General features: G+C 34.7%; 4 protein-coding genes and 1 long non-coding RNA gene across 15 annotated transcripts; 1 reads left to right on the top strand and 4 right to left on the bottom strand.

Moving 5' to 3' along the window:
* Positions 1-1761: 1761 nt before the first annotated feature.
* LOC129789448 (DNA excision repair protein ERCC-1) lies at positions 1762-3437 on the bottom strand. Its single transcript, XM_055826268.1, has 3 exons — positions 2805-3437; positions 2179-2352; positions 1762-2114 (listed from the first exon to the last, which is right to left on the bottom strand). The coding sequence occupies exons 1-3, from the start codon at positions 3231-3233 to the stop codon at positions 1929-1931; spliced, it is 789 nt and encodes a 262-aa protein (XP_055682243.1). The 5' UTR covers positions 3234-3437; the 3' UTR covers positions 1762-1928.
* An 835-nt stretch (positions 3438-4272) lies between these two features.
* On the bottom strand, positions 4273-15084 carry LOC129789301 (diacylglycerol lipase-alpha). 9 transcript variants are annotated; one of them, XR_008750435.1, is made up of 15 exons: positions 14921-15084; positions 12278-12387; positions 11584-11690; positions 11398-11502; positions 11166-11267; positions 10098-11095; positions 9895-10022; positions 9658-9799; positions 9339-9443; positions 9138-9265; positions 8840-8863; positions 8505-8637; positions 7045-7157; positions 6368-6524; positions 6020-6125 (listed from the first exon to the last, which is right to left on the bottom strand). XR_008750435.1 is itself a non-coding variant. In XM_055826016.1 (14 exons), exons 2-14 carry the CDS (start codon positions 12370-12372, stop codon positions 6119-6121), a joined length of 2187 nt encoding a protein of 728 aa, XP_055681991.1. In that variant the 5' UTR covers positions 12373-12387; positions 14921-15084; the 3' UTR covers positions 4273-6118. The 9 variants fall into 9 exon arrangements, 7 of the variants coding, with proteins under 7 accessions (XP_055681991.1, XP_055681988.1, XP_055681990.1 ...); XM_055826016.1 differs by lacking the exon at positions 6368-6524 and having other exon boundaries at positions 4273-6125; XM_055826013.1 differs by lacking the exons at positions 6368-6524; positions 7045-7157; positions 14921-15084 and adding exons at positions 14184-14382; positions 14531-14734 and having other exon boundaries at positions 4273-6125.
* LOC129789513 (uncharacterized) lies at positions 14776-17020 on the top strand. The gene is made up of 3 exons (XR_008750467.1): positions 14776-14941; positions 16152-16177; positions 16248-17020. It is a non-coding gene; the product is annotated as an uncharacterized LOC129789513 (long non-coding RNA).
* Positions 15014-22694, bottom strand: LOC129789283 (brefeldin A-inhibited guanine nucleotide-exchange protein 3). Of its 3 annotated transcripts, none has more exons than XM_055825961.1 (6): positions 22066-22694; positions 21863-21996; positions 20626-21584; positions 17029-20527; positions 16666-16954; positions 15014-16401 (listed from the first exon to the last, which is right to left on the bottom strand). In XM_055825961.1, exons 1-6 carry the CDS (start codon positions 22148-22150, stop codon positions 15635-15637), a joined length of 5733 nt encoding a protein of 1910 aa, XP_055681936.1. In that variant the 5' UTR covers positions 22151-22694; the 3' UTR covers positions 15014-15634. The 3 variants fall into 3 exon arrangements, with proteins under 3 accessions (XP_055681936.1, XP_055681935.1, XP_055681934.1); XM_055825960.1 differs by having other exon boundaries at positions 15014-16954; positions 22066-22174; positions 22260-22694; XM_055825959.1 differs by having other exon boundaries at positions 15014-16954.
* Positions 22695-22821: 127 nt separating this feature from the next.
* On the bottom strand, positions 22822-23991 carry LOC129789472 (malignant T-cell-amplified sequence 1 homolog). Its single transcript, XM_055826300.1, has 4 exons — positions 23838-23991; positions 23584-23736; positions 23203-23505; positions 22822-23032 (listed from the first exon to the last, which is right to left on the bottom strand). Exons 1-4 carry the CDS (start codon positions 23846-23848, stop codon positions 22951-22953), a joined length of 549 nt encoding a protein of 182 aa, XP_055682275.1. The 5' UTR covers positions 23849-23991; the 3' UTR covers positions 22822-22950.
* Positions 23992-27753: the final 3762 nt, after the last annotated feature.

Raw genomic sequence — 27753 nt, 5'->3', positions numbered from 1 at the left:
AATTTGTTGGTTGAATTAAAGATCAATCTATACATACATAATAGAAAAGATTTATTTTGAAAATGTATTGCTTTTATTATATTAAGATATCCTAATATATTTTACTTCGTTAATAGGTAATTATTAGGATTAGATGATATTCAATCCCAAAGTGAAGCCAAAGGTTCAGTTTGCGATTTTATGTTGCCATGTGAAAGCATACAATCTGTGTCGTCATTCAGTTTGTACAATATTTGGCGCGATGGTTCACTATACAGAAAAAAAATCATTTAAATCGCTAACCAGTTTTCTGCTGACCCAAAATCTCAAGATGAAATCTTTTTTAAAGCTCAAGCAAGAAGTCATTTTTGAATATTACGAATAACCTAAAGACTAAGTTAAGGAAAATTAAAAAGCTATATTAGCTTGAAAATTATTACATACTTGGTATGCCAAATATGTATAATGCTCTACCTAACCAATGCCATCCTAATGATTTCTCCTCGCCATTGAGCCTATATCTATCGTGTAAATCAACAAAGATATTATGTACTGGAAAGGTCAACAATGGTCAAAATATTGTAGGAAGTGGAACATGAACTCAGAAATTGGATTGATTTTTGCCTTTTACCTAGTAGACATCATTTTCTGTTAAATAACTAACGATTAAAGTTTTTCCTTTTTTTTTTACTTATGCGTCACTCGCATTGCCACAGATCAGTGTATTTTTTTAAATTCTTATATTATAGTGAGCTATGTGGATTAGCATGTTTAACCGGTTGATGAAGTAGTAGAACCGAGCCCAGATTCTTTGCTCTATCCACATTGAGAAGTGCGAAAAGAGAGCTCGCATAGCGTGGATCAGCACCACGATGATCTTCCAGCACTTCGCCGATCTGTGTATCTTCCATAATTATTATTGCCCACAGATTCAACGCAATACCCATCAATTAAAGATTTATAGTTCAAAAGCAGGATTAATGATACACAACCACTTTGTATTCAGTACTTAATTTAATGGACACATCCTATAAGTGTACTAAGAAATTGTGCAACTTCCTCAAAATTTACATGAAAGAGCATTGCAACTCGTTAATGCCTCTTATACATTTCAATAAGATATTTTTTTCTTATATGTATGATAAAAATGCGTTCAATTACTTGGAGAATCATATTCCTCTGATGAATTAAACATACCACCTGAATCTATCTCAATGTAACCCAGAGGAAGCCTTTTTCTTTGCTACCTCACCTTAGATGCTGGGGCCTTACAAAACATCAAGGAGTTTTCCAAACCCCTTAAAATGTACATTAATAATAACATATATATGTAGGTACATACATAAACCTATTGATTTAAAAAGAGACAGGAGGTAAGCACAAAAAAAAAACACAAACGAGTTTTATGCCAACTAACGACTTACGAGTTTCCACCAACCAGCAAAAAGAGACGCGAAAACCAGCTTCGAGGCTATCCAAACATCGGATTGGCTGCTCGTGTCTCAAATCTTTTGCAATAAACAGAAAGCAATTCTGTTGTATGCGGAGATTATTTTTTTTAACTGCTTCTTTGGTCCAAATCGACTCCGTGTCATATCGAATAGGCTTATTATAACTACATTTTGCTAAATGACATGAATTAGGGTGGGTATTGAAGGTTTGGCACTTCACAATCATTAGCATATTGCTGTATACCTACATATAAATCGAGTATTAATTCTTTTATAAAATTTAAATTTACCTACTGCTAAATTTTAGGACAAATTAAAATAATTTTCATAATTTGATTTGGAGTTGTCAGATTTTTTTATTGTACTGCGTTAGTTTATTGCTAAAATATGAAATTAGTTATCCTGGCCGTGTTTTTACACTTTTTTTTGTTACAAAAAACCCTTTACAAGGTTGGCTTTGGCTGTGAATCTTGGTGTAGTTGTAAATTGGGTGGCGGATTAAGTACAAAAAGGCTCATGAAATAATTTGTACAGCTTCTTAGCTTTCCGTGGACCAAGACCTGGGCAACTCACAAGCCTTTCCTCTGAGCTTTTCATAATGTTCTCAAGTGTACCGTAGTTTTGTAGCAAAGTCATCGAATCTGTCTTATTCACACTCTTAATGCTGCTCAGCGCAGTCACCAGCTATATGTAAAAGGAACTTTGAAAAAGAATTTCGCCAAAATACACGCAAAGTCCAGAGACGTACCTTTGTATAAGAATCATCTGCTGGTCGTTCCTTGATCCAATCTGATGATCTATTCTCATACATTTTGTAGGATTCTATAATTTTTCCAGCTTCTTCTGGAGACCATGCCAACATAAGCGTGAGATCAGTAAGCAAGCACACTCGAGTAATGTTCTTAAGTGCTGCATGTGGTTCCTAGATGATAGAATAGTACATATTAGTATTAAAAAATATTTTTTAATACCTAATTCCATAATAAACAAATTAACTAGGTAATGGGTCGTATTCAGCGACAAAGAAATCTTTGAAATTTCATAACAAATTCTTAATTGCTGTTGTAATTTTTAAGTTCAAAACTATGTAGGGAGGATGGCAATAATTTGGACATCCGACGGTCTGTAATAGGGAAAATTGTATTAACTAAAAATCAATATTCTAAAATTTGGAATCATTTAAAAGTCCATAAATACCCTTAATATTCCCATAACTATTTTGTCATTTGTAGAATTATCAGTTTTATATAATAGATGGATTGAATAGAATACTGTGAGGTCAAAATTGAACCATCCTCGCTTAGAGTAAAATTTTAATTTTGTTCATTTTGTCTGTTTCATTTAATTCCTTAATCTATACCTACTATTTGATACCTTTAAGTCCACCTGTGCCAGCAGTACTCTCAGTTGAAACATGTTTCCCAATTTTTTTATCCTTCCATGGATGTAATCCGGATTCAAATTGTGGTACTTTAATGAGAGGTACAAAACGCAGGAAGTGCGACCAACAATGTAGTCCGGGACAATGTCATCGTATTCCCAAGGCACGTTTACTATACTTCTGAGGAGGGGATTTCCTCTCTGTTTTGGATGTACAAGAATGCAATGACTTTTGTTGGTCGATGCTGTTGTAGTTCCAACGGATGGTAGTGTCGTCTTAACCTCTTCACGTTTTACCGATTGCGATGATGATGCAATGGGCTCTTCACTTAATTTCACTTGCTTTGATTCTGTGGGAGAGTCCAATTTTAGCATCTCTTCATCTAAGGAATCATTCAGGAGGATATCTTTATCAGAATTCATTGAAAAGTCGTAGAAATGTTTTGAGGACAACTTTATTTATTTACAAAACCATTAACAAACTGATCTATGCAAGAAGACGAATATCCCTGGGAAAGTCCGTAGGAGATTAGTTATATGGTTGTTAAAGAACGCCATCTATCCGATATATTATTTATCTCGAGATTTTAAAGATAGAAAATCGTTAAAATGAATAACAGTTCGTTTATTCGAGACTAAACAACCTGATATATTTAACAAATCTTGTTTTATTCATGCTTACATTTTTTTGTTATCTCTCACATCTTCCCCTGGAATATCAAAAATATAAAATAATAATATAATTCTACAAAAAAAATATCTGGTTTACATAAATTAATAACTCACATGTGATTAGTTTATCAGGATTTTCTGGCTTAATCTTCATTTTACTGTGAAGGTGTTTAAGTATTGTCTTTTTGTAGTCGTCACTTACTTTTCCGCCATTTCCATAGCTCACCTCGTATACAGTCAACGGAATGACCGTGGAAGAAACTGGTACAAGATCTTGAACATTGCGTGGGAGATTGTGAGAAATTTTCTACAATTATTATGTAACAAAGAAAATACCTGCTTCGTACACTTCGCGATCCGTTTTCTTGTACACCATTGGCACCATGAAAACCTCTCCGAAAATTATTAATCCCAAGAAAAGTTGCAAAAATATCCTTAGACGCAACATTTGAACTAAACTTTCTCACCGCGGTTTGTGCAAAACTGAACAGTCAAATAATGTTGCTCCACGAAATTGGTCAGCGCCCACATAGATCACACTCACTGTTTTACTACAGCACTACACCTGTATGGGATAGCGTTTCACATTTCGAAAACAATGTATAAATGATGGCAGAATTCACTGTGTTAAACTAAAAGAAAAGAGTTTGCAACGGTGGAGATCGTCAAGAGATCCAAGTACATCTGCCCCACGCTAGTCTGTTGGCCCCCACTCTTATATTGAGGAAATAAAAGTTCAACCTACTGTTGAATCGCAACAGACTTTCGTTGACATGGAAAGAACAAGTTATTGATAAAACATATTATAAGTATTACATTACATACTTATCACCCCCGCCCTCCACTTTGTAGGTAGCATGATTTGTACATTTTATTTAAGTTGATTATTATTTTTAAACCTATAGGTAAGTTGCAGATTAAATAAAAAAAATACATGATTGATTGTTGGTGGATTGATCAGTTCTATCTACAAATAATTTAATTATCTGTTTAACATTTCATTCTACTAATCAGAACAATTTATTATCTTTGCATTTAAATTTAAAATGATTTATAAGGGTCACAAAAATCAGATTAAATATATCTAAGAGGCTTAAAAATTGCCGTTACTCTATTATTATGTAACTACAATGACACAAATAGACACTCTGGAATATTATTAAATGTTATTCTTGTACTTTGTAAAATATCAAAAGTTCTAACTTCTTATCATGCATCTTAAACATTACTTTCGTTTTTGCATGGTGAACTTGTCATGGGGTACACGCATGTTTTTCGCTTCACAAAATTCGTTGGACTGGACTTTTCCACGAGATTTGCAAGAAGCGGTAGGGATTCTTTCTTAGAAAAAAATTTGTCACTAGATGTATTGCGCCTTTTACTAATAATTCGACTAGGTGATCTTCGCCGTGGTGAGTCTATCAATAGATAGGTTTGATCAGTGATTTCATGGCATTCGGAGAAAACTGGGAAGTGGGATTCGAGCACTCCAACCCTTAGTTTTGGATTTGCGACAACAGACTCCAAAGCAGATAGGGAAGACATTGCACTATGGTAGGTATCGCTAGAACTGGCTGTTGTGATTCTAGGGTGTTGGACGTTGGACTGATTGTCGCACAAACTCAGCTCAGGTACATCTCCGAGAATAGCGCTATCACTCAATGTTAACTTGGCTGGAATCATCGTTTCCGCGGTGTCTTCATCAATGTTATCAGCAGACTTGGAGCTCTCCTGATTGATAATATTACCAACAGGAGGTTGAAAATTTAAATGATCTAATCCATCGGAAGAATCCACTGAGCCAAAAGTCTGATCATCACTTGAACTACTGGTATTTGTGGAAGCCATACGGGGGTTTGTAAGAAAAACCTGCCCCATCCGTTTGTACTGTTCCACAGATCTCCAATCATCACCGCACGTGGAAAGATTTCCAACTATTTTAGGTGCGCGTCTCATAATCCGTGGAGTATGCAATTCCTCTACAATTAGAGGTTCACTTTTCTGGGATTGAATTATTCCTCCTAAACATTTTTCAATGTTGGTCGCGAGGCTTGCTGCTAAGCTCGCGCGAGAGCTGATACTGGATACCTCAGAAAGACTTTCTGGACTAGCCAATGGTGCCAAGCCAAACCAATCATCGTGAATCAAATCAACTTTTTTCACAATATCCGAAGGTGTGCGGCGTCCCTCTGTGAATGATAGACTGATGGGTTTTCTGGGCATTCCTGATCTTTGCAAAATCCCTCGTGGAAAAGCCAAGACTGTAGGAGCTGGCGAAGGAGTCCCACTCAATTTGGAAACATCAAAGGCAACATTTTTACGAGGTTCTGCAAGAGGTATCGTCGTAGCCTCACTCGCCACTCCAGACATACTTCTCACTACCCCGCTATCATCTACTAAGCTCGAGGCTTCGCAACTCCGACCCAGTATACTTCCTGCTAAGGAGGAGCCTTTACTGGACAAAGGAGCATCTGCAGGACTTTGGAGGCTTGTGAAAGATGTCTCAAGACACACTTTATGCATCATCGGACTTTGAGGTCGATGGTTGTAATGATTGCCTTCGGGTAGATCAATAGTAACTGTGGATGGATTTACCTTTGAATATTGACGTTGAGGTTTGCGTGGCCCATAAGTTGTTACAACCTGAAAAAAAAAGATAAGTTTTATTAAAATTGAAATATGATTTATTCCTTAAAAAATAAATATGGTGTAAGCACGTACATAGGTATGAGACATATACAAATTTTGTGAATTATTCTACGATTATTTATTCAATTTGTTCAATTTGTTAAAGTGTTTTTTGTGCCGATGAAAAAGCGTTTAGTTGTAGTTTTAATAATTTATACTAGGTTTCAAAAGAATAACAAATTCCTATTCTGACTTACCTTTATTATACACGTGTATCTGTAATGATAAGAAACTATCGGATGCATCACCCGCTCTCGTTTCTGCTATATGCATTGCAAAACTGTAACGAGAACTGTTGATGCAGTCGACAACACAATAGCATGATGCACACTAGGTACGTAAGCACTAATTACACTATACATATACAATTGTGAAATAAGAAACATAAAAAGAAAATGAAAAAAAATTGTTATGTACAAATAGAAAAAAAGAAAATAAAAGTAATAACAGAATAAAAAAATGAGTAATAATTTGATGAAAAACACGACAGAGAGATTGATTGTCTTTTAGAGAGAGAGAGAGAGCAGGCAAGCTGTGCTGTTAAAGTTTTTGTTTCTTATGGAACAAAGATTTCTATGTTCCTCAATTAAAAGTTAATCGATAGAGGCTATATAGTATATATGGTTTGATCCGAGATTTATGTTAGTAGACTTAGGAACCACTTAGGAAAACAATGATAAGTTGAAAGATTATAGTAATTATGAACCCATTTTCAATTTTAGTTTAACTCCTGCAATTTTTTTACACAATGAATGAAACAGTAATTCTTCCATAACCAATTAGCTTTTAGAACTGTTAAAGAAAAGCTATAATTTCCACGTGAAAAATGCGGTAAATATAAGAAATAAGAATTTTGAAATTAGACGGGCTGTACCTGGTATCATATAGATTTCTGGGAGGTGATTCTGGAGTTATTGCGATAGTTGAAGTTGTGCCTGGATGTGTATTGTCCTGAATTGGAGGACGTTGTTCATTAAAATGCATGACCTGAAGGAGTTCAAGTGGCGCATAAAAATATTCTTGATTAAATTAAATAAATAATGAACTTTTATAAAAATGGCAGTAAAGATGAAATAAGTATAATCAAGATAAACAAGATATTAATAATTAAAAGGTCAAAATGATTAGCAAAAAGTTTTATATGACCTTGATTTTTTTAATATCTAAATTATAATTGTGTAATATATAATATTGTTTAACTATTTCTAAATACAACTTCTAAAGGAAATACAATGAGCTGTGTCAAAAAGCTTTGATTCTCTCTTTTTTTTGTGTTTTATGCTTAAAATAATACAAAATCCGGAAATAGAACTCAAAGAATTGGTTTCAATATAGGTAATGAAATTATTCATGATTTAATAAATAATAAAAATACAAGGTAAATTATTTTACGTAAAACAACACATTATACATAGAAGAAAGAATGAGTTTTTACCCTTCAATGTTAAGCAAATCTTTTGTTTGATTTTAACGTCTCTTGTGGTAGTGCTGTAGACAGTTTAACCAAAATCGGTAAAGCCGTTTTCGAATTATAGTAAACAGAAACACTTGGAGATTTAGATAGCTATTTGACTAAACGATTTATACAGGTTATTTGTACATACATACATATTATATCGATGAAAATTTCCCACTGCTCTAACATATTAAAATTTCAAACTTCTGGTGTTCAAGAAACATATAAAACATCTTGAACTACAGGCCACCATGCAGGCCATAACGAAAAAAAAACATCACTTCTTGGTGGTTGTTAAAAATGTGCTTAGGGGAGACCGGGGCTAATAAAGTCACTTAAGGGTTTGGAAAAAGTTTAAAATATCATATTTTCTAGCTAGATAGAACAAAATGATCTGAGAAAGAGTTGTAGGGCAGTAAATTTCCCAAAGAAATGAGCTATACATTTCGCTTTATCTGTTTGGGAAATATGATATTTTGAGCTTTTTCTAAACCCTTAAGTGACTTTTTTAACCCCGGTCTCCCCTATACGAAATTTGAGTCGGACCTAAAATAGTCGGATTTTCCGACGATTAGAGTAGGTACAGATTCCCTTCGATAGCTCTAATTGAGCATATTATATGTAATATGTGACGCAATCTAGAACATCAGCATAACTGTCCGCTAAGAAAAATGCGTAAATTAACAAAATCTAGATTTTCTAGATCCTAGTTAGGCTAGTCTACATGACTAAATACGCCTCGAGCTATAAATCACAATTTACATCATCATACATAAAAACTATCTATTCTAGAAGAATTTAAAGGAGAAGTAACAACTACTGAGATCACAGTATTTGGTTGCAAAGCATAATAGTGGTAAAACAGGAGAATCACTTACTTTGTTAAGAGCAGCGAGCACTTTATCTGGCATGTGATCCTTAAACATAACAGGTGAAATCAAAACTTCATCGAAGTCAGTGTTCTTTGCCCAAATTGCTTGATAGACGGGTTCACGCTTCTTCAGTAGGTGTCTGTAATTTCGTAAAAATATTTTGTTATTTGATAGGGAGAGGGATTGTAGCTATAACAAATTTTGACTTTTGATAATGGATAAATTAAATACTAATTCGCAAAGCAATGAATATTGTTAAAGTCTCGATAAAGAAAAATGTTGTTGTAAAAAGAATTCTTATGAAAAAAATAGATATAATTGCATAAAACGTAGAATATTACCTCCAACCGTTCTCGTACTTGTGTCTGAAATAAATAGTTTATAAATTTTATTTATGAAAATTGTTAGTTTATAGTACATGTGAGTAAAGTTAGTGCATGATGGTTTAAAAACTAAATTATAGTTCTTTTTCTAAAATGATGTGATTTTTTGAAATCGTGTTTGTTACATTAAACCCACAAACTTGCTAATAAAATAAAATGAAAATTGAATTACTTTTGGGCGGTGAATGAAAACGATTGATCACTGATACCATACGATACAGAAAACACATGTATGATATACATATCATATACTTACTCATCTGCAGTAGTATGATGACGGACAACATGAATTATTCTTCCTGGTGGATACATGGGTCGATGAAGGGTGAGTGCAATAGAGCTATCGTTAGGATGAGCACTAGTATTTCTAGCATTTGTTCTTTGCTATAATAAAGGGTGTAAAGTATGTAATTTACAATCGAAATTAGAAAAATATTTCATATATCATCAAACAAACCTCTTCATATGCATTGATATTGTCGTCTCTGCTTGACATCTGAGATACAGAGGTAGGTTCTGGTCCACAGCCACAGCAGAATACTGAGCAGGCAATAGTCTTCCACTAAAAGAAAAGTGAATGAAATGATAAAATATATCGTGTGAATTCGATCATGATCATGTACTATGAATTGTAAATGTATACATTTTCACTTATTACCCAAATTTAGATAAAATTTCGAATTACATTTCATGATAATGTTTTAAAGAACTTATCACGCCATTATTACAAGCGGACTGATATCAGTAGGTATGTAATATTGATTATGTTAGTTTACCTTTGGGTCGATGCTCCGTTTAATGGCATTAATCAAATCTGCTCTGAGTGCTTCCATTTGATGTAAACCAATGCGCGGTACAACATCCTTTCCAACAACTACTGCCGTTATGAATGATTTTGAGTACTCAACAGCAGGCATACTAGAGTGCATGATAAAATATATTATTAAAATTTTGAAAAAAACAGGTATACATAGTACACAAGTTTAATATAGAAGAGATTGCAAATAACAAACCTTAATAATCCACCAGGAGGCGAGTAACTGAAGCATTGCAGAGAAGGATATTCATTTTTCAAAAGAATGGCTAGAATTGCTGCTGTTCCAGCACCTAACGAGTGACCAACAATCACCAAACCGAACGTCTGAAAAATCAAACCATAAAAATTACAATATAAATATACTTTACTCTTTTTTTTTCCTGATTGTGAGTAACTTACTGAGGTATTTCTCTCTGGTTTGTAATGCAATGCTCTTTGTATTAGATTTTCTTCTTCTAATTTATGTTTAATGTAGACTGCCGCCTGTACCATGCCTTTGTGTCCTAAGAAATCATCCCTAGACGGATTTAGCGGTAGGCACTCTGCTTCAGCATTGAGATCTGTGAGTACATCCTTCATACTTAATGTTCCTCGAATACTGATCACGATTTTCTGCTTCGTATAATCAATGGCGACAAAAAAGGGTGTTTCACCAACATCTACGTGATAGGTAACATATATAACATCAATTTCCGAAGCAGGACACATTTTACGCAAAGCTGCATAATTGCACTGGCAACAGTTGTCTTTTATCACTTGTGTTTTGGTTTTGCTGTTGCAGCAAGTGAGGCAACAGAGTAGCCCGGAACAAAGCTGACAGAGTCCTGTAGCTGAGTGTGTCATCACGTACATAGGCCATCCGTAGGCACTCTGTGCATAATACATATAATGTATGACCATTTGAAAAAAATCAAAGTCACAACTATCATTTAAAGCTAGGAATTGTGTCTTTTCCGTAATGGGTGCACCACTGAGAAATTCGTAGGTCCCATTTTTACGCTGTCTTTTAATTGCTTCACGTTCGAGTTTCTGGAATTTACGCAGGAGTACTAGACCAGCTACTACATCTGATGGTACAACATCTAAGTCTCGGAAAAAGTCACTCAATAATCGGGCAATGTCAGTGAATGAATTACGGTTGCGCTCCGATGAACCCATGCAGCAGAACAGAAGTCTGCATCGGTGGTCCCAGCTGTCTTGATATGCCCGTATGACTTTGCGTTGTCGCCAATTTCGGTTCCGACTTCCACTGCGGCGGTAATTGAATCTTGATTCTGATTCTCTCATCGATCTCTGGTATTTTTTCATTTTAACCCATGATCTTCCAGCTGCATCAAATGTACACCATAGGGTACCAATAATGAAGAAAATCACCACGAAATTGCACACAATTAGACCTAAAGATAAATAACAAATTGTGAATATTTAATAATCTACACTTCCACAATATATATATTTTTTTATTACCGAACATCACTTCTTTGGCCTCAGCAATTGGACAATCCATGTAAAACTCCTTGAGCCATACAATACCCATTGCAAGCCATGCAATTTCTATTAATATCACAACTGTAAAAGCATTGAAAATTTATTAGTAAGACAACCTAATTCTAAATAGAAGTTATAGGTATGTGCTCATTATCATATTCTCATTAGGTATAGTTACGCTTATTATAGCTCATTATAGTTAGCTACTTACATAGCTTTAAATATATCCAGTAATTCATCGATGTCCGGAGACTCGTTTCTAGAATACTTCCTCTCATTGAGATTACACATATTGTTACCTCCACTAGCAAAGAAACTGTTATGAATAAGACCACAAAAAAAAACTTATTAATGGGTGATGTCTACAGCTTAGACATTTGTGTTGCTATAATATTACCAATTAATACAATAACATATCCTATTTTATACAGCCACATCAATTCTATGCATCGCACAGAATTGTCATATTCTATTAGGCCTAGAACTAGAGCGAGGATGAATATCCTGAAAAGAAAGATAATGAAGAATAAGGAAAAACGTCAAAGAAAATGATGGATTTTCTCTGCTTTGTGCAAAGGAAAGAATATCATCAGTATGGCAAAGAAGAAAATATTTGGAAACCTAATTTATTGCTTAGAATTATAATAACCACATATATATGTCATATATTATACATATTTTGTGTGTCGTAGTCGTCCCTTCTCTTCGTCTTGACGATTAATAATAACCCCTTAATCATAAGTTCATCAAAAGTATCACAGATATGAGCATATCGTCGTTTTACTTGCAAAATCTCATATATTAATATTCTAGGAAAGGAAGAAATACATAGGTATATTCTACCTAATAGTAGGCATTAAAAATTACAAAGTTATATCAATTCTAGACTGGATATATTCTGTATATTTTAAATAATTTTCAGTTGATGCGTTTTTAAGAAAATATGCTAAAAAGGGTAATGACTTAGAAGGATTTGTGTATATTGTATCTTGCTAGTTATTATTTAAAACAATTAATGAATTTAATTTCCGAGATTGTATCTATGTAAAATTAGAAGATAATAACATAACAAAAAAAATGTGTAAACTCACCAAATTGTGTGAATTATTACTAAAAAGACGCCGGGAACTATGAGGTCATCTGATCCTACGGACCACCTACGATTGAATACAACAAATCCAGGCATTGCTTAGTTAGAGATCTGGAACGAGAGAAATTTGTATACAATTAATTATTAATTAAAATTTCTTTTTATTGTACTAAATTTCAATAAAAAACATTGGCTGCCGTGCCCCCTGAAATCTATTGGGAAAATTCTGTAAATTCATATCATCATATTTTGATTATATTTGTCACGTATATGTATTCGTTTTGTGTTACTCATAAAATAAATTGTAACTTATATTAAAAGACCTTTTTAAAAATAAAATAAGTACAATATGTAGAATTTTTTCTTTAACGTTTTGTTAATTTTTATTTAATTTCACAAACAACAAACGGGAGCATCTGTTAGTACAACCACGGTTAATAGCTGGACCGTGGTACAACACACATAACAAAATACACCTATTGAGTAATCTTAAAGTATTGGTATAATAACTCAATAATTAAATTCTAAATTAAAATTACTATTTAATTTTAATTGACTAAAAAACGGCCTGAAAAATACAGCATACATATTCTGTAACTCAAAATAGAAACAGAGTTGATTGCGTAATGTGGTATTTTGATGAGTTAGCTATGGGTTGAATTACTTGTGGTATGAATCACAAATGGTCAGGTGAAAGGTTATTTTAGGTCTAAAATAATTTATTTACTGATAACAACAAATCCGCTTTCAAAAGCACACAATTTATGTATATATACATACAATATATAAAAAGAATGAGTGTTTTTTAATTGATACCGGCTATCAGTTTCTATGTATTAAAAATGAATTAACTTGTTAACCCTCTACAGAAGACAAAGCCCTACCGGAGCTCCTTGATAATAGATGATAGTTAATTGCAAACTTAATATAGGTAAATAAAAGAGGATTGTTTCGTTACAATAGTTAACGGATTATGGGACGTTTTCGTTCTTTTTTGCTTTTTGTGTTAATGGTCCTTGTTGTAAAATGACTACTTTGAAGCAAAAGAGCTAACTTATTAACTAAGTACATGATGGAATATTCGCAGACTTTAACCTGACTCAAACAGTAATGAGTTATTACTTAACTCTTTTGAGAGTCCGACAAGTGTCTATGAAATGAACCCTCGAGTCTTTCAACTAGCGTTTAACATAATATAGCTTAAGGGCACACATGTAGAAGTGGTTGCCTCTGTAGACAAGCATTTCTTGCTTTATATTACAGAATTCTGCGTCATCCAATATGTTTACAAAATGTAGGTATAATATTACTCTACGTCCCACGCTTAACCATTTTGATTCATTTATTTTTGCAACAGCTTACGGATTTTGAATGGCAATTACTATAACTTCTACGTCAACTCACATAAGTGGTGAAAGTCTTTAAAAAAAAGTTATTTTTTTATTTAATCTTTTTAATTTTAATATTTTTCACCTTTGTTTTTACACTTTCCCACGCTTTGCTGTGTCGCTTAGTGAGATTCACCGAGAGCCTTCGGTGGGGAGTAAGGGGTTCTCGGATCAATACAAGAGATATCTAGTACTCAGAACCGTGATTTTTTTCTACTGTTTTCACCTTTCTATTCCAATCGTTCCATGCTTGCGTAATTTAATCAAACCCTACAGATATTTCCTAATATAGGGACTTTCATCAAGAAGCAAGAAACTTAATATAATAATAAATAAAAATATATGGGAATTTACTTTGAAATCTTGTTGCATTACAATACATAAAATAATGGATGCTAAAATGCGATGTTCTCCTACCCCTCATCTTATTATTGTAAAGACCCAGAAAGAAAATTTCAGCAAGAAATACAAGTAGCATACAGACATAAGGAGAATACTAAAATGAAAATCCACCCTTACCAAGTAAACGGAGAGCCACAATAGACGGACAATTTTGCACCCCAAATGTATTCACATCACATAATTCTATCCAAGTAGGGTTCTTCTTCTGCTGGGACATGGTAGTTGATTTTACTCTTGCAAATCGATAGCTTTTCGCATATTTCATTACACTTTCATATGGTGCGTTCTATTTCTTTTCACTCCCACTCTATCTTCGCTAAAAAAAAAAGTCTTATCACAATTCAGAGTCACAGAGAAGCCCTATACAGAACTCTGAGAGCTAAAGCGATAAAAAAAAAAGATGAAGATGCGGCAAATTGGAGCTCCGGATGATTTCTACACAAAACACCGTAACCGAAACGAACCACACCGAATAGATGTCTCCACAAAACTGTAGTGTAGACCGAGGTTTCTTGCTGCTGTAGAAGCGGTATCGCCGCACATTGGCAGCGCACACTCTCTCAGTAGCGCATGCCCCCAAAGAAATCAGACCCATCAGACCCATCTACCCGATAGCGACTAGTAGCTCTCGTAAAATCACGTTCACTCTGGTATGCTATGCATTTTTCAAGTCCACGCTCTACCGAAAAGCCGCTCTCTAAAACTGATTAGTAAGTAAGTGGTGATGTATGTGTGAACTACGGCTACATGAGTTATGCATGTGTGTCAGAATAATAAAGATTAGAACTATGTAGTATTGTATTTTATCTATTTTATAAGTTGTAATTGAATTTAATTGAATTTATGTAACTTACCAGATCATCTTCGTACGGTAGGTAGGTACATTACTCATTAGTCCAAATTCCTGCTCAAAGCTCAATCAAATGTTGTTAAAAATGTTACACTTATACGTTTTCTGCACAAATATATTTTGCAATAAAATTCTTACACTTGGCTGCTGCTTGCACAAAATTATTACTGTTTGAATAGCCCCTCACCCATGTAAATTTATGGTAATGACTGTTTATTTTCTATAAAGTTACCATATTTTTTTCATGGGAGAAGTGATAGGTACATACTTCACAAATAAATATTATTTTTTCTGCTATATCCATGTAAATATACGATACATTTTTATAATAAAAATAATAATAAATTTATTTGATAAGCTCCATGTAATTAGAGATTCTCAAATATATAATAAATACATTGTTTAAATGTATTTTGTTCCTATAAAACATTGCTAAAATGAGATTTAAAAAAAATACAGATAGTTCTATGATTTTGAAGCTGTTAGGTGCGGAAAAGGAGAGAAAGGAAGCAAAACTCGATAAGAGTTTTAAAAAAATATATTACCAGTGCAATAATTCTCTCCTTAGAAAGTTAAATGAAAGAAAGAATGGATCATTTAGTTAAATTAGTTTCGGTTTAGTAATATTATTAGTATAATAATCATATAGTAAAGGATATAAGAATATTAGAGTTAAACTTAATAAGGTCAAACAACTCGACACAGATTCATTGAGCAATTACACTTGTTCAACCTTCACCTCTCGTCCTTGTGCCTTGACTAGGCGAAAAGCTTCCCGAATGGTAGGTGTTAAAAGAACTTTTAGCTTTTCTGATGACTCCTCTGGAAGTGATTTGAGCAGTTCCATGGATGCAATTACGAGCTGTGTAATGGCAGCGCGTTTATAAGAAGAATCTCGAAGTATGCTTAATGCACGTTGTTGCTCAATTTCAGGTGACACTGCCTGATTGATAGATTCAGTGGAAAAGCTCATAGAACTTCCATCGATTGATGGGGAGCGATTTATATCGAAGGGATTCATTCTTTTGACTAATAGACGACCGCTCACTGAGTCGGGTGAATCCCCATTAATTGCGTTATCAGTGCTAGTTTTTTCCGAATTCGTAGACAATTTCTCGCGTAAGTCCTCATCAGAATCTTCCTTGTAGTTGTCATGAAAAGGGTTCTTGCTATGACTACCACTTTCCTCTTTTAACTCCTTCTCAGCATCTTCATCGATTTTCTCATCCCCACAGAAAACCATCCGATCTTCATATCTCTCGTGAGTAGTTATATCTTCCTTTCCAGTTTTCGCCATGTGCAAATTCGTCTGATTGAGATATTCTTCACAGATTAAATTCCAGGCATCTTGCAAACAAAATAAATATCGCACAAAGTTCTCCTTCTTTTTCACGGTTGTTGTATTCACCCGAGAGCACGATTCCAGGATATACAGCAAATCTTCTGTCGTTAATTTGTACACCTCAATATCCGTCAAGTAGGAATCTACGAGTGATATAAAATAAACCATCCATGATGAAATCATCTGCTTATAGAGATTTGCAGCAAAGTCAATATTGGAAACTTTTTGCATGAGAAACTTAAGTCCTGGACGTGAGTCAAATTCAAAAGCACTCGTTATGTACTGTTTTATGCAACGTAGCAACATCTCACGCGATCTGAAGCCCAATTCATAATCAGCTTTCACATCTGCAGGATATCCCTCAAAAATGCAACCATGAACTTCAGGAGGAACACATTTAAGCTTACTTAGAAGAAGATTTGCAACGAGCTGGAGTAGCATTTGATTTGCAAGAAGACCAATCACGAGATTTCTGTAAGGAATGCGAATAACAAAGTTGTCGATGTTGTGGCCATATCCATTCGGCAATGGGTACAGCAGGAAAGAGTAGCTCCGATCGTCAATGATGTGCTTCCCTTCGTGGTTGCTAGATTTTGAAACAAGCATCTCCCTCTGATTGTCCATGAGAAAGACCTGCTGTGCTAAAGCATAGATTCTCTGAAGTTCATCAATTGTGCTGTCTTTTCGAGCAGCTACCTGTAATAAAATTAAAAGAAAAATGTAATCTTCTATAAGACAAATTATATGTTGAAAGTAGCAAAAGACAATACCTTTACAGTGGCGCAGTCTCCGTAAAAACTATTTGACTTTTCATTAAAAGCGAATCCAAGTTGTCGAAGTGGAGCAATCGTAACAGTACATGCTCTATGGATGGCTGAACACGCTATCAACCACTGTTCCTCATTGAATATGTGTCCTGTTGCAAGTATAACGTGTTTCAAGCAGGACACACCTACTCTTGCTACTGATTCTTGTACTTGTGCAGTACACTCAGTTAGCACCAGCAGTAGTTGCTTTAACGCTAAAGTAGCTGGCGCAGGTATTTTCGTCGGAGATTCTGTTGAAGTTGTCTCATCGCTACTTGATGAGTATTCGCTCTTTGATCTGAGTTGGTTGTACCTGAGATTGTCTACTGGACGCAAAACATTTGTAACTTTATTTTGTATTGTCGTTTGATTTGCTACAATTTTTCTCTGAGATTTCTCAATGAATTCAACAATGAGATCAGTAGTCATGCCACAGCAGTGTTTAAAGTTTTTCTCAATTGGCTGCCAACTACGCTGTGTCTTGTTAACGTACCTAAGCCAATCTTGAATCATGGGGATCAGCAGGTGGTTTATACAGTAAAACCCGAAATCAATTCCCGGGCTAATGAGAAGAAGTTTGAAGAGTTTAAAAATACACTGCAGAATGGGCGACTGATGGGATGTTGGACAAACAATAAGGGAATTTGTAAGACCATCGAGCAGTAGGAACCACACTTTTAGCACACCGCTCACCTTGTCTAATTCATCAATTTTTATAACCGATTCTTTGTCAATATGTAATGATCTGTAGGAGATCATATGTTTCTCATTATTGTTCTGTAGATAGTCATTTCCGAAATATGTAAAATTTTCCATAGAATTTGGTATATTAGCATCAATTACGTGTGTGTAAGTTATACCCTTAATTTTGTATGTTGAATGGAGCTTCGGACACTTAGGCATTGTATACATAAAGGCCAATATAGAGGAGCATCGCTCGAGAAATTTTAATGTTTCATGAAGAAAGTCTGTTGGCCGAATAGGATCGTCCTCGGAAACTCCCGGACTTCCAGAAATCTCTATATACGATAACAAACAGAGAATACAGTCAAGTCCGGCATTCGCAAACACCAGCATATTGTCACTTTCAAGAAAAACACGAAAGATGTCCGATACGTTGGACAAGTGCAGTGGACGATTGCGGGCATTTCTGAGTGTACCGAAGAGCGGTCGCCAGCCAGAGCGAATTTCTGTACGATGTGCTTCGACAATCTCATAAAGGCAAGATACTATTTGATCCTGAACATCAATGTCACATGTTTCCATACTGAGGAGATTTTCAAAAGGTTTCAGCATTGCTTCATTAAAGTGAAAATGTGGCAATTCGGATTGCTCAACAAGCAGAGCTGTTATGACATCATGAATGTACTCAATTGCTCTTTTAGAGATTGTTCTGTCTTTGTGACAAGCTGCATCCATTAGATGAGGTCCAGTAATAGCCCAAACCTTCAATATATGCAAAAGCGGACGTGGTCCGCGAAAGACCTTAAGTGTCACATCTCCCACACGATGGAGTAATAAAGAAAGTGGATTCGAATCCGTTGACTGTTTCCAGTTACTTCGTGTCGGCCACCAAGACTTTTTTCCACTTTTTCCATTGGAATTCCTATAAAGTTGCTCCCTTGATGCTTTACAAAGACTCCGCAAAAATTGACAAATTGCCGGTAGACTGAGTCTTTCAGCTGCATCGCTAAACAAATTGTCTGCTTTATGGGAAAGCGCGCAGAGAATCTTTGCCGTATCTGCTTGTGTCAGCAATATTGGTTCATTGCTTCCTGTGTATGTTTTTAGGATCGTCGAAACGCTAGTATTGGAGTTTTGAAGAGGAGCCTGCAAGAAGCTGTATACATCAATACATGTTTCATCATCCCCAATAGGACTGGAACTAATATTTAGCTTATCACATCCTGTGCCAGCATATGTTCCATTTCTGTTGTCTTTGTTTTCGTTTCCATCTTTGGTTATTCCACTGGTGCTATTAATATTTGTGGCAGAATTTTGCAGACTAAATAACTCATGTTCCATTTGAGCCACATGACGACATACTGAAAAAACTGGCAACCAACAGTCAGGGCTAAAGGAGCCTAGCTCAAGTCCACCAGATAGAATGACGTCCATCGATAGGGCTTGATTTGTTGGTATTCGTGGTCCATGCGATTGACACACGTTTGCAGCAATCAAACTCAGAATTTTCCCCGATAAATGCTGCAAGTTTAAGGAATTACTGAGTTTTGCTGCGGCATGTAGACCTTCAAGACTTGTAGCGTAGAGCGTTTCCCCGTCATTACGTTGTTTCCGCCGCGTTCGAAGGGTCTTCTTTGACAACGCTACAAGGCGACTACTTTTCATGTCTTCAATATCTCCCAAACCTGCTGTAAGGACTGTAACCATTGAATCCCAGCAGCAAGTGAGAAGACGTCGTGCTAATTTTTTAGCCGCCATCTGTCGTTCACTTATTTCTGGTTGCACCTTTGCCACTGTTTGCAGCCGCTGCCAATCTGATAGCATTTGTGTATGTCCCCATCCTCCAGCATCGCACAACATATCTACAAGAGCGCAATAGAATTGATCCGTATCCGTTGATTTTAAACTACATAAAGGATTTGTAACTAAAATGCATTGATAGAGTTCAGAGAGCCATGCTGATGATAAGTATACCAATACGCCAGCATTTTGAACAGAAGTTACAAATTGCTGCTCAGACAACGGAATTATAGTGTTCCCATCGAGATTCTTATAATGTCCTGCTCTTGTTAACTGAAGACTCAACAACAGAGCCGAATATATGGCCAAATAAATCCCGTCCGCATTGAGAATTGTGAGATTGTAATCAAAATCTGAGAAAGTGTAGGTATTTTGTTGACAAATTGAGCTAGCAAACTCCTGCATTGCTTCATCAACTTCCACAGAACTTCTGAGGAGAAGCAATTTGGGAACCAAATCACAGGTCAGTTGTTTCGCAAATTCCCTTGCGTGCCTTCTATCGATATCCCCATCACTACGTACAGGTGTTGGGGTTTCCAAGTACGAATACGGCCATCCTAAATCTGCAGACACCTCATCACTAGACGTTGGGGCATCTTCTTCGGGGCCTTCGGTATCACCAGAATTATTTGACACCACATCAGCCTCAATATTTTCAGCATCACTATCGGATGCAGATGATGTTTCAAAGCCATTTTGTCGTAAGACAGCTACAGCGTCCCGATATGGTGCTGGCAGACGAGCCATTGATTGATACGTCAGCGGACCTGTATAATCTACTTCTGTGAGGTAGGTGTACCGTGAATTAATTGTCTCCATTGCTTGATTGGGCATTGTTGTGTCGTTTACCTCACTTGAACTTAGAACTTGAAGGCTTCCAAGAAGTGCCACGATGCATTCAACACTAGATTGTAGTGCACCTTCTGAAGATCCTCCAGATGGGGATACACTGGCACACTCCTCCATTGCATCGATTATTCTTAGAAATCAAAGAGAAATAATGTTATTTAATAGAAAAAAAAAAATATCTACGAGAATTCATTTTTTACATTTTTTTTATGATATTGACATACGTACAATCTGAATAGTGCCATGTCATCACTGCAGCTCTGTCCCTGACTCTTGTCCGGATAAAGGATTACAGCAAGATCCACAAGCCTTTCCGGTGATTTAAAGATTTCCTTAACACATCTTAGTGGCTCAGTACGGTTCTGAGGCGCTGGCAGAAGAAGTATCCGATGAAAAAGAGCCTCTAACATTGGCCTCAAGGATCCCTGTGTTCCGGAAATCCGCAGCAGCTGAATTGCCGTGAGATAGATGCATCGTGCTTGCGGTCCATCGAGTCCAGGACCCGTGAAAAATCCCCTAGTTTCACTTTCGATTATATGTAAAGCATCACGGTATGTGAATTTTTTATCCAGGTTGACCCTTCCTGGTGACCCCAAAGATGCTGCCAGAGTAGGGCAAAACTTCTGCCATAGAAATGCTGTGAAATGCGGATTGCATTGCACATCTCGAGGGAGGGATATTGTGAGTGTGAGGATGCATTCAGTGAGGAAAAGCGTTCCATTAGACTCTGTTCGCTTAGGGCTACCACTCATACGTGGTTCCACGAGGCGACTGCACAGCCATTGCATAACGGGTATGACTTCATTGTAAACAGCTGCTGCTTGGCTTGCTGTCACTAGGGCTCCTGGGGCTGTTCGCATTATTTCTTCCGTTTCATCCTTGAGAAAGGCAGAAAACGTTCTCAAGCATTGACTTGCGGCTGCTAAAGAAGCAGCCTTAACAGCTCTCGTACCACTCTCCCAATTTTCTCCGCATCGGCAGAGAATCTCAATAAGAAGTCGTCCATTGAGTGTACATGTCGGTGAACAAGCCATGGCCAAAAAAAGCCGCAGTACATGTACTAAAGTATCCTCATTTGATTGCGCTGTCGTCACATTTGCGGTGGCTCGTAAGAGCTGCGCTGGAAGCCATAGCGAATCATCTTCTGGCTCAAGTCCAATATAAAAACGTTCGTCACGAATTACTCGCTGAAAGAGGAAGATGTGAGAAAAAAAACTTAAGGAAAACATATAATGAAAATCAAAAGCTCTACCTATATTAATCCATTTTCCATAACCAAACTGTAATTATCTTTCTCGTAATATGTCACCAAAATAAGGACATGAAAAAATATTTTTCAACGAAAGGTTTAATTAAAAAAAGGTTGATTTTTAATTTGAAGTTAATTACAATATGAATACGATAATAAGAAAAAGTAAATAATAACAAAAGACAGAAAAAGATTTTTTTTAAGATTAAAACATACGTGCATCCCATTTAGAGCCAGAGTCACAAATTTAGGACGTCGAGTTTCCAGGGCCATTTGAAATGGTGCCAAGCATACGGATCGTAAATCATAAGAAGGATCCCGATGGATGCCATGCTGACGGCAAAGTTTATCTGTAAAAAAAGATAAAATGTTGATTTCTTCAAGTTGGAAAGCATTTTATTTGAATTAAATATTTTTACCATAAGCACTCTGGGCTGCCTGTTTCAGATATGATAGTTTTGTGCCCGTTGCCTCCTTAATGAGATTCAAAAAAAGTTCTTCCATGGCTTTTGCTGCTGTGAGTTATGACTAAATCAAAGTGTTTTACTTTACTGCACCATATTGTCTTATTTTCGACGCTTTGCTCGTAGACTAAAACTAGCAAAAGTATTACCTTTTTCTTGCAAATTACACCTGGAGGTATCTTTTAAAGTGCTTCTGGTGTAATAAAATTAGCATGAATAGTTTTTTTATGATGAAAAAACTACGCCTCAAGGAAAGTTCAATCTGGTAGCTCACTTATCAAGTTTCAACACGCCTTCGTGTTATTTCAAAAAAACATTCACTTTATTAAGGCTCCATTGACACCATACGACTATCCAAAGCTAAATTTAGAGTTACTTATTTATTCCTTTTTTAGGAGAGGACAACAGCTAAATTCTCTATCACTTTACGTGCGGACGACATCTTGGAAAATGGATTTTTTGCTAAACGTCCTACAGAGGAAATTGAATTGCGCACGCCTTGAATGGAGGAGTTTCTCGAAAAAATCGATACTCCCCACTCTTAACAATTCATCAATGGAACTCTAGGTAATTCAGTGTGCAACAAGTGCCCCGGTCCTGGAGAAGGATAGCAACAGGTTGTTGACGTTACTAATGTGGAGTGGAAGCCGCGAGGAATGGTAATATTGATTATTTTACAAACGCCGCACAAAATTGAAAGTTTATGAAAACTTGATGATCCGACTCTGGTTGTAATTCCTTCAAATTCAATACAAATAGAGTTTACACATCAATGAGTGATAGGTGACCAACCACATCAAGGTCCTTCTCATCACACGAGATCCCTCCTAAGAAGGATGATTACTTTATGGGTTTCATTTGCCATAGGCCATCATTAAGATAGTGGCAGTTTTCCACGCCAATTCCTTTGTTGATCTTTGCACTGAAATAAATAAAAGAAATAAATCTGAGAATAAAAAGAATGCTGAAGGAACGGATTTTACACTTTTTTCAAGTGCACCAAGAATGTCAAAAAAAAAAAAAATTTCAGGTTTTTTTTTTAAATAAATGAGTCAGATATTAGTAGTAAATAAATAAAAAGAAATATATTACATGTCCTCTGTGGAAAGAGTCGTCACTCCAATAGCCAAAGCGTTTTGTTTTCCTTCAGCAATGATTGCTACAATAGATCCTTTTTCTACGGGTGTCATCCTCGCTCCCGGTGAAGTGAGACCCGGGCACATGATATTCGCACCACTAAGAACAAATCTAATCGCTCCCTTGTCCACTTGTTCTTTGGGAAGGAACACTGGATATTTATGAAATAACCTGAGAGTCGGCATCCATGCACTTTCACGTTGCCGAAAGAATAACTGCTCCCCACTGGTGTTGACAATTATTTCTATATGATCGTGGCTAAGGAATGAACAAGGAAATTAGAAAAAAAAAGTTCTTTCGACAATCATTCCAATCTAAAATTCCACATTTATTCACCATTTTACTATTTTGAATCCATCCTTCTTTGGAAGTATAACATCCATAAACTGCTCTAGATCGGGAAATTGTTCAATAAGTTTCGCTCGGATACCCTTTTGCACAGATGATTTGAGCTGCAGAGTTCCAGAAACACTTTCTTTTTCATCAAATCTAAGGATAAAAAATAACATACAAAAAATGAGGTTAAAATCTTAAATATAATGTACAATGAGAAATTAATTATTAGATAAATTAAAAGTAATATAACTCACTTCTTGAACATTTTAATAGAATTTTCTCATATATTAATATTCCCTCAAAAATGTAATTTTAGTGAAAAATCTGGTGAAACGATACATCAACACCGCAAACTCTACGACTTGGTTTGCTTGGCTATGGATGATGACATATCGATGTTGACTAGCACTGACATATCAAGTATGTAATGCAAGCGGACCACGAATAAAACGTTCAAGTTTTACTTTAACTTTAACTATTGGGTCATCTCTAAATGGATGTCGCAACCGAGTAAAAATTAATTTCTGCAAAAAGAGTTTGTGACGACATGTCGTAGGATAATCCATACCTTTTCCACTTTTCGTCATTGGATAATTCCTCAACATGTCCAATAAGATAAATTTTTTTTAAATTTATTTTTTAATTTAATTAAACCTAAAAATTAATTTATACAGCCTTAAGTTAAGCTGTGATACGTCATCGGAAACTAGTTTAAGTTAATTTGGGCTACTTTAGACAGGATTTTCAAAATTCTTTGTGAACAAATGATGGTATATAAACACATGCGTCCTTTTAAGAACTACACCTTAGATCTTAGAATCATAGCTTTCAGAATATAGTATGAATTACGTCCTCCCACTACATATTTATGGCCGCCATCTTGAATACCCAAACTATTATTTATTTTTTATACCTATACATATGTATATCGGGTTCTGCAAAAGATATAATTATGAAACTTGAATATGTTCTATCAACCTAACTTTTAATTAATACAAAAAAATCGATCTGACAACATTAAAGCAAAATGGCCGACTATATGTATATAATAATACTTTGACGCTAAACATTGAGAGATATCAATTTGATTTCTTGGGTTTCTTGGACCAATCTTAGTTAAAATTCTCTAAGCAATTCAAAGATGGCCGATAGTTTACCCCAATTCTTGTTAACAAAGGTCATAAATTACAATTTTTAAATAATTTATTCAAAAACTGCGCTCCGTCCGCCATTTTGAATAACCTCAAAATTTTGTTTTCGCTACATCTCAGCCCCTGTAATAGCTAAAAATCTGAAATTTTGATATGTTATAGGGGCCATCAATACCTTTGCAACGATACTTCATTTTCGAAAATCGGTCAAGTCGTTTAGTCAATATGGCCGCCACAATTTTTCATCGAAAATCGACCATAACTCGAAAACGACTTAACCGATTTCGATCAACCCGGGCTCAAATGAAAGATCTCAACAAACCCTACAACTCTCTAAAACATCCGAAGTTTCAAAAGTGACCGCTAGGGGCCCAAAAATCAAAAAGAAAATTTTCGATGAGTTTTCGATGAATATCTCGAAAACGCCATTATCGATTTGCTTCATTTTTTGATGTATTATAGCCTACTATAACATCTATTTATAAAAAATAATTTAAAAAATTTATGTCGCCATTTTGAAAATATTGAGCTCCAACTTTGACATGTCATATCTCGGGTTCTACAAGTCCGATTTTGATCAACTCAAGCGCAAATGAAAGGTTTCGTGAAACTCTACAAATGTCTAGAACATTGCAACTTCGAGAAATGACCGCAAGAGGCGCTAAAATGAAACATATGTTGTAGCTTGACTTAATATTTTCCACTATGCTAAAAATGAAAAAAAATCTATGTCGCCGTTTAGAATATATAATAATTTTTTGTTGTGAGAACTTATTTATTTAATACGTATATTCAGCAATTGGTATGATAGTGACTTAAAGACGTGAGGAAAGTAAGTCCAAGGACATACTCCAAAATTACTTCAAATAAGGCATAAATCAACAATAGTCAACCATTTGAAAAATTCTTGAATTTGAAAAGTTCTAAAAGCCATATCTTCTGTTCTTCTCGTTCGATTTTGCTTAAATTGGTATCAAATTGAAGGTTTTGCAAAATTCTACAACTTTCTGCAATATTTAAAACCATTTAAACCATTTCTTGAGGTCGAAAAATGTCAAGAAAAGTTTTCATGAAACAAAAGCCGCCATTTTCGTAAAAAAAATATTAATAAAAAAAGTAGTTTCATTTTTATAAAGATGCTACATACACGCTTGAAAAGATTTATTAAAAAAAATATATTATTAAAAAATAGTTCAGTTTTCTTTTGTAAAGGAGCCACGCACTAGAAATCGTTATTTTTTTATTATTAAAAATAATAAAAACTCTAAAAACTACTCTTTTGCAAAGATTTTTCATGAGAAAAATATCCTCAAGCGCGTACCTTATTTTTATAAAAAAATATATTTATTAAAAAGTTATTTTTTTTCTGCAAAGGCGCTACGCACTTAAAAAAATTTTTAAATAATTAAAAAAAATTTCAAATAAAAAAAATTGAAAATTATTTAAAAAAGAACTATAAAATAATTTTTTTTTTAAATAATTTTTAATAATATTTTTTTAATTCAAAAAACATTTTTTTAATAAAAAATTAAATCAAAAATTTTTTTTTAAAATAATTTCTGAATGATTACAAAAAAAAATTTAACAAAAATTTTTAATTTAAAAAAATAATAATTTTTTAGAAATAAATAAAAAAAATATATTTCTTTTGAAATTACAAAAAAATGAAAATTAAAAAAATTTAAAATATTTATCAAAAAAAATTTTTTTTTAAATAATATTCTTTTCAAAATAATTTAAAAAAATATTTTTTAGTTTTTTTTGTGAAGGCGTTATGTAATTTAAAAAAAAATTGATAAAAATATAATATACTACTTTTAAAAAAATGCTCAATCGCGTATTTATTATTATAAAAAAAACACTTAATAAAAAGTAGTTTGGGTACTACGGTACTACCAACTAATTTTTAATTATTTAAATCTAAACTTTTTACATCTTATTTGAACTAATAAATCGAATTTCAACGCAATCTTCAACACGGAGAAATTTTTATTGGGTTACCCATTAACCAAGCAAATGTCAAACGGAAATTTTTTACTTGGTTGCGACATCCATTTCGAGATGACCCAATATTTGTTAGAGAATAAAAGTGATAATGATTGTCAATGTATCGTTAGTACTATTTCGTCAACTGCATCATCCATTCACGTATTTGATATAATATGTTAAGATAGGTTAACTGCTGATTGAAGATTTGATAGGAACTCCAGGGCTAAATAATCAGAAATTGAGCTGATAAAAGGATTATATTTGATATGAGAAATAATTTCAAAAGTAAAAAGTGTGAGGTAGAACTGCAAAATGGATCTACTGCACCCTAATTTACTTACAAATGAACAAATTGTGAATATACTTAAGGAGGTATGCACTGTTCATATCAGACTGGTGCATTTAGCTATATTATTTTGTTTTGATTTTCAGAGGCAGCTGAATATCCCTAATATATCAAAAATGGAACGAGAACAATTGGTAAAACTTTACAAAAGCTTCATTTTGCCACAACCTTGCCGTAGAATGAGGAACAGGGAGAGTATAGAGAAAAATAATTGCAGTATAGATCAGGAATGTTCAGAAAACACCACAGGAAAGCTGAAAAGAAAACACACCCGGATTATGTTCCCCGAAGAAAATTCACAACCTAAGGTCACGCCCTACAAAGTTAAAGGATTAGAATCCACGTCTGAACTTACCAGTATTACGTTGACATCAGCAAAACGAAAATGCTCTCCAGAAGGATCACCGTCACGTAGCTCAAAGAAAAAACCGATTACTTGGCCGTAAAATAAGATCGAGAAGTTAGAGATTTTATTTAAAAGTTAAGTGAGCCTTCAAACTTAATGAACTGTTCAATCTTATTTGATTTATTATATTTTTTAGCGTGTGCAGTTTAATGCACAACTATGTCAAATTATTTTTAAAGTGAAAGGCCTATTATTTTAATAAAATGTTTAAAAGGTAAATTTTCTCCAGTCGTAATTTAGTCGTCTTACCATTTTCATACAATTTAACGTTTACCGGA

Source organism: Lutzomyia longipalpis, chromosome 2 (genome assembly GCF_024334085.1).
Source record: "Lutzomyia longipalpis isolate SR_M1_2022 chromosome 2, ASM2433408v1".
NCBI lineage: Eukaryota > Metazoa > Arthropoda > Insecta > Diptera > Psychodidae > Lutzomyia > Lutzomyia longipalpis.
The sequence above is the reverse complement of the archived record's forward strand: the minus strand, read 5'-3'. Positions and strand labels throughout refer to the sequence as shown.

Bases quoted from the DNA above. Each gene is read 5' to 3' on its own strand.
- LOC129789448 (XM_055826268.1), bottom strand. From the start codon at position 3,233: ATGAATTCTGATAAAGATATCCTCCTGAATGATTCCTTAGATGAAGAG. The intron at 2,353-2,804 runs GTATCAAATAGT...TCTATCATCTAG, and splicing joins TGGCACAGGTGGACTTAAAG to GAACCACATGCAGCACTTAA. The intron at 2,115-2,178 runs GTACGTCTCTGG...TTTTACATATAG, and splicing joins CAGATGATTCTTATACAAAG to CTGGTGACTGCGCTGAGCAG.
- LOC129789472 (XM_055826300.1), bottom strand. The intron at 23,506-23,583 runs GTGAATAAATGT...TTCATTCCTTAG, and splicing joins GGATTCAAAATAGTAAAATG to CCACGATCATATAGAAATAA. The intron at 23,033-23,202 runs GTAATATATTTC...TATTTATTTCAG, and splicing joins ACTCTTTCCACAGAGGACAT to TGCAAAGATCAACAAAGGAA.
- LOC129789283 (XM_055825959.1), bottom strand. From the start codon at position 22,150: ATGGAAGAACTTTTTTTGAATCTCATTAAGGAGGCAACGGGCACAAAA. The intron at 21,585-21,862 runs GTATGTTTTAAT...TTCCTCTTTCAG, and splicing joins TGGCTCTAAATGGGATGCAC to CGAGTAATTCGTGACGAACG. The intron at 16,955-17,028 runs GTATTGTCTTTT...ATTTTATTACAG, and splicing joins GAGACTGCGCCACTGTAAAG to GTAGCTGCTCGAAAAGACAG.
- LOC129789301 (XM_055826012.1), bottom strand. From the start codon at position 12,372: ATGCCTGGATTTGTTGTATTCAATCGTAGGTGGTCCGTAGGATCAGAT. The intron at 11,096-11,165 runs GTAATAAAAAAA...ATTTATCTTTAG, and splicing joins GGCCAAAGAAGTGATGTTCG to GTCTAATTGTGTGCAATTTC. The intron at 8,638-8,839 runs GTAATATTCTAC...ACGAAATTACAG, and splicing joins AAGTACGAGAACGGTTGGAG to ACACCTACTGAAGAAGCGTG.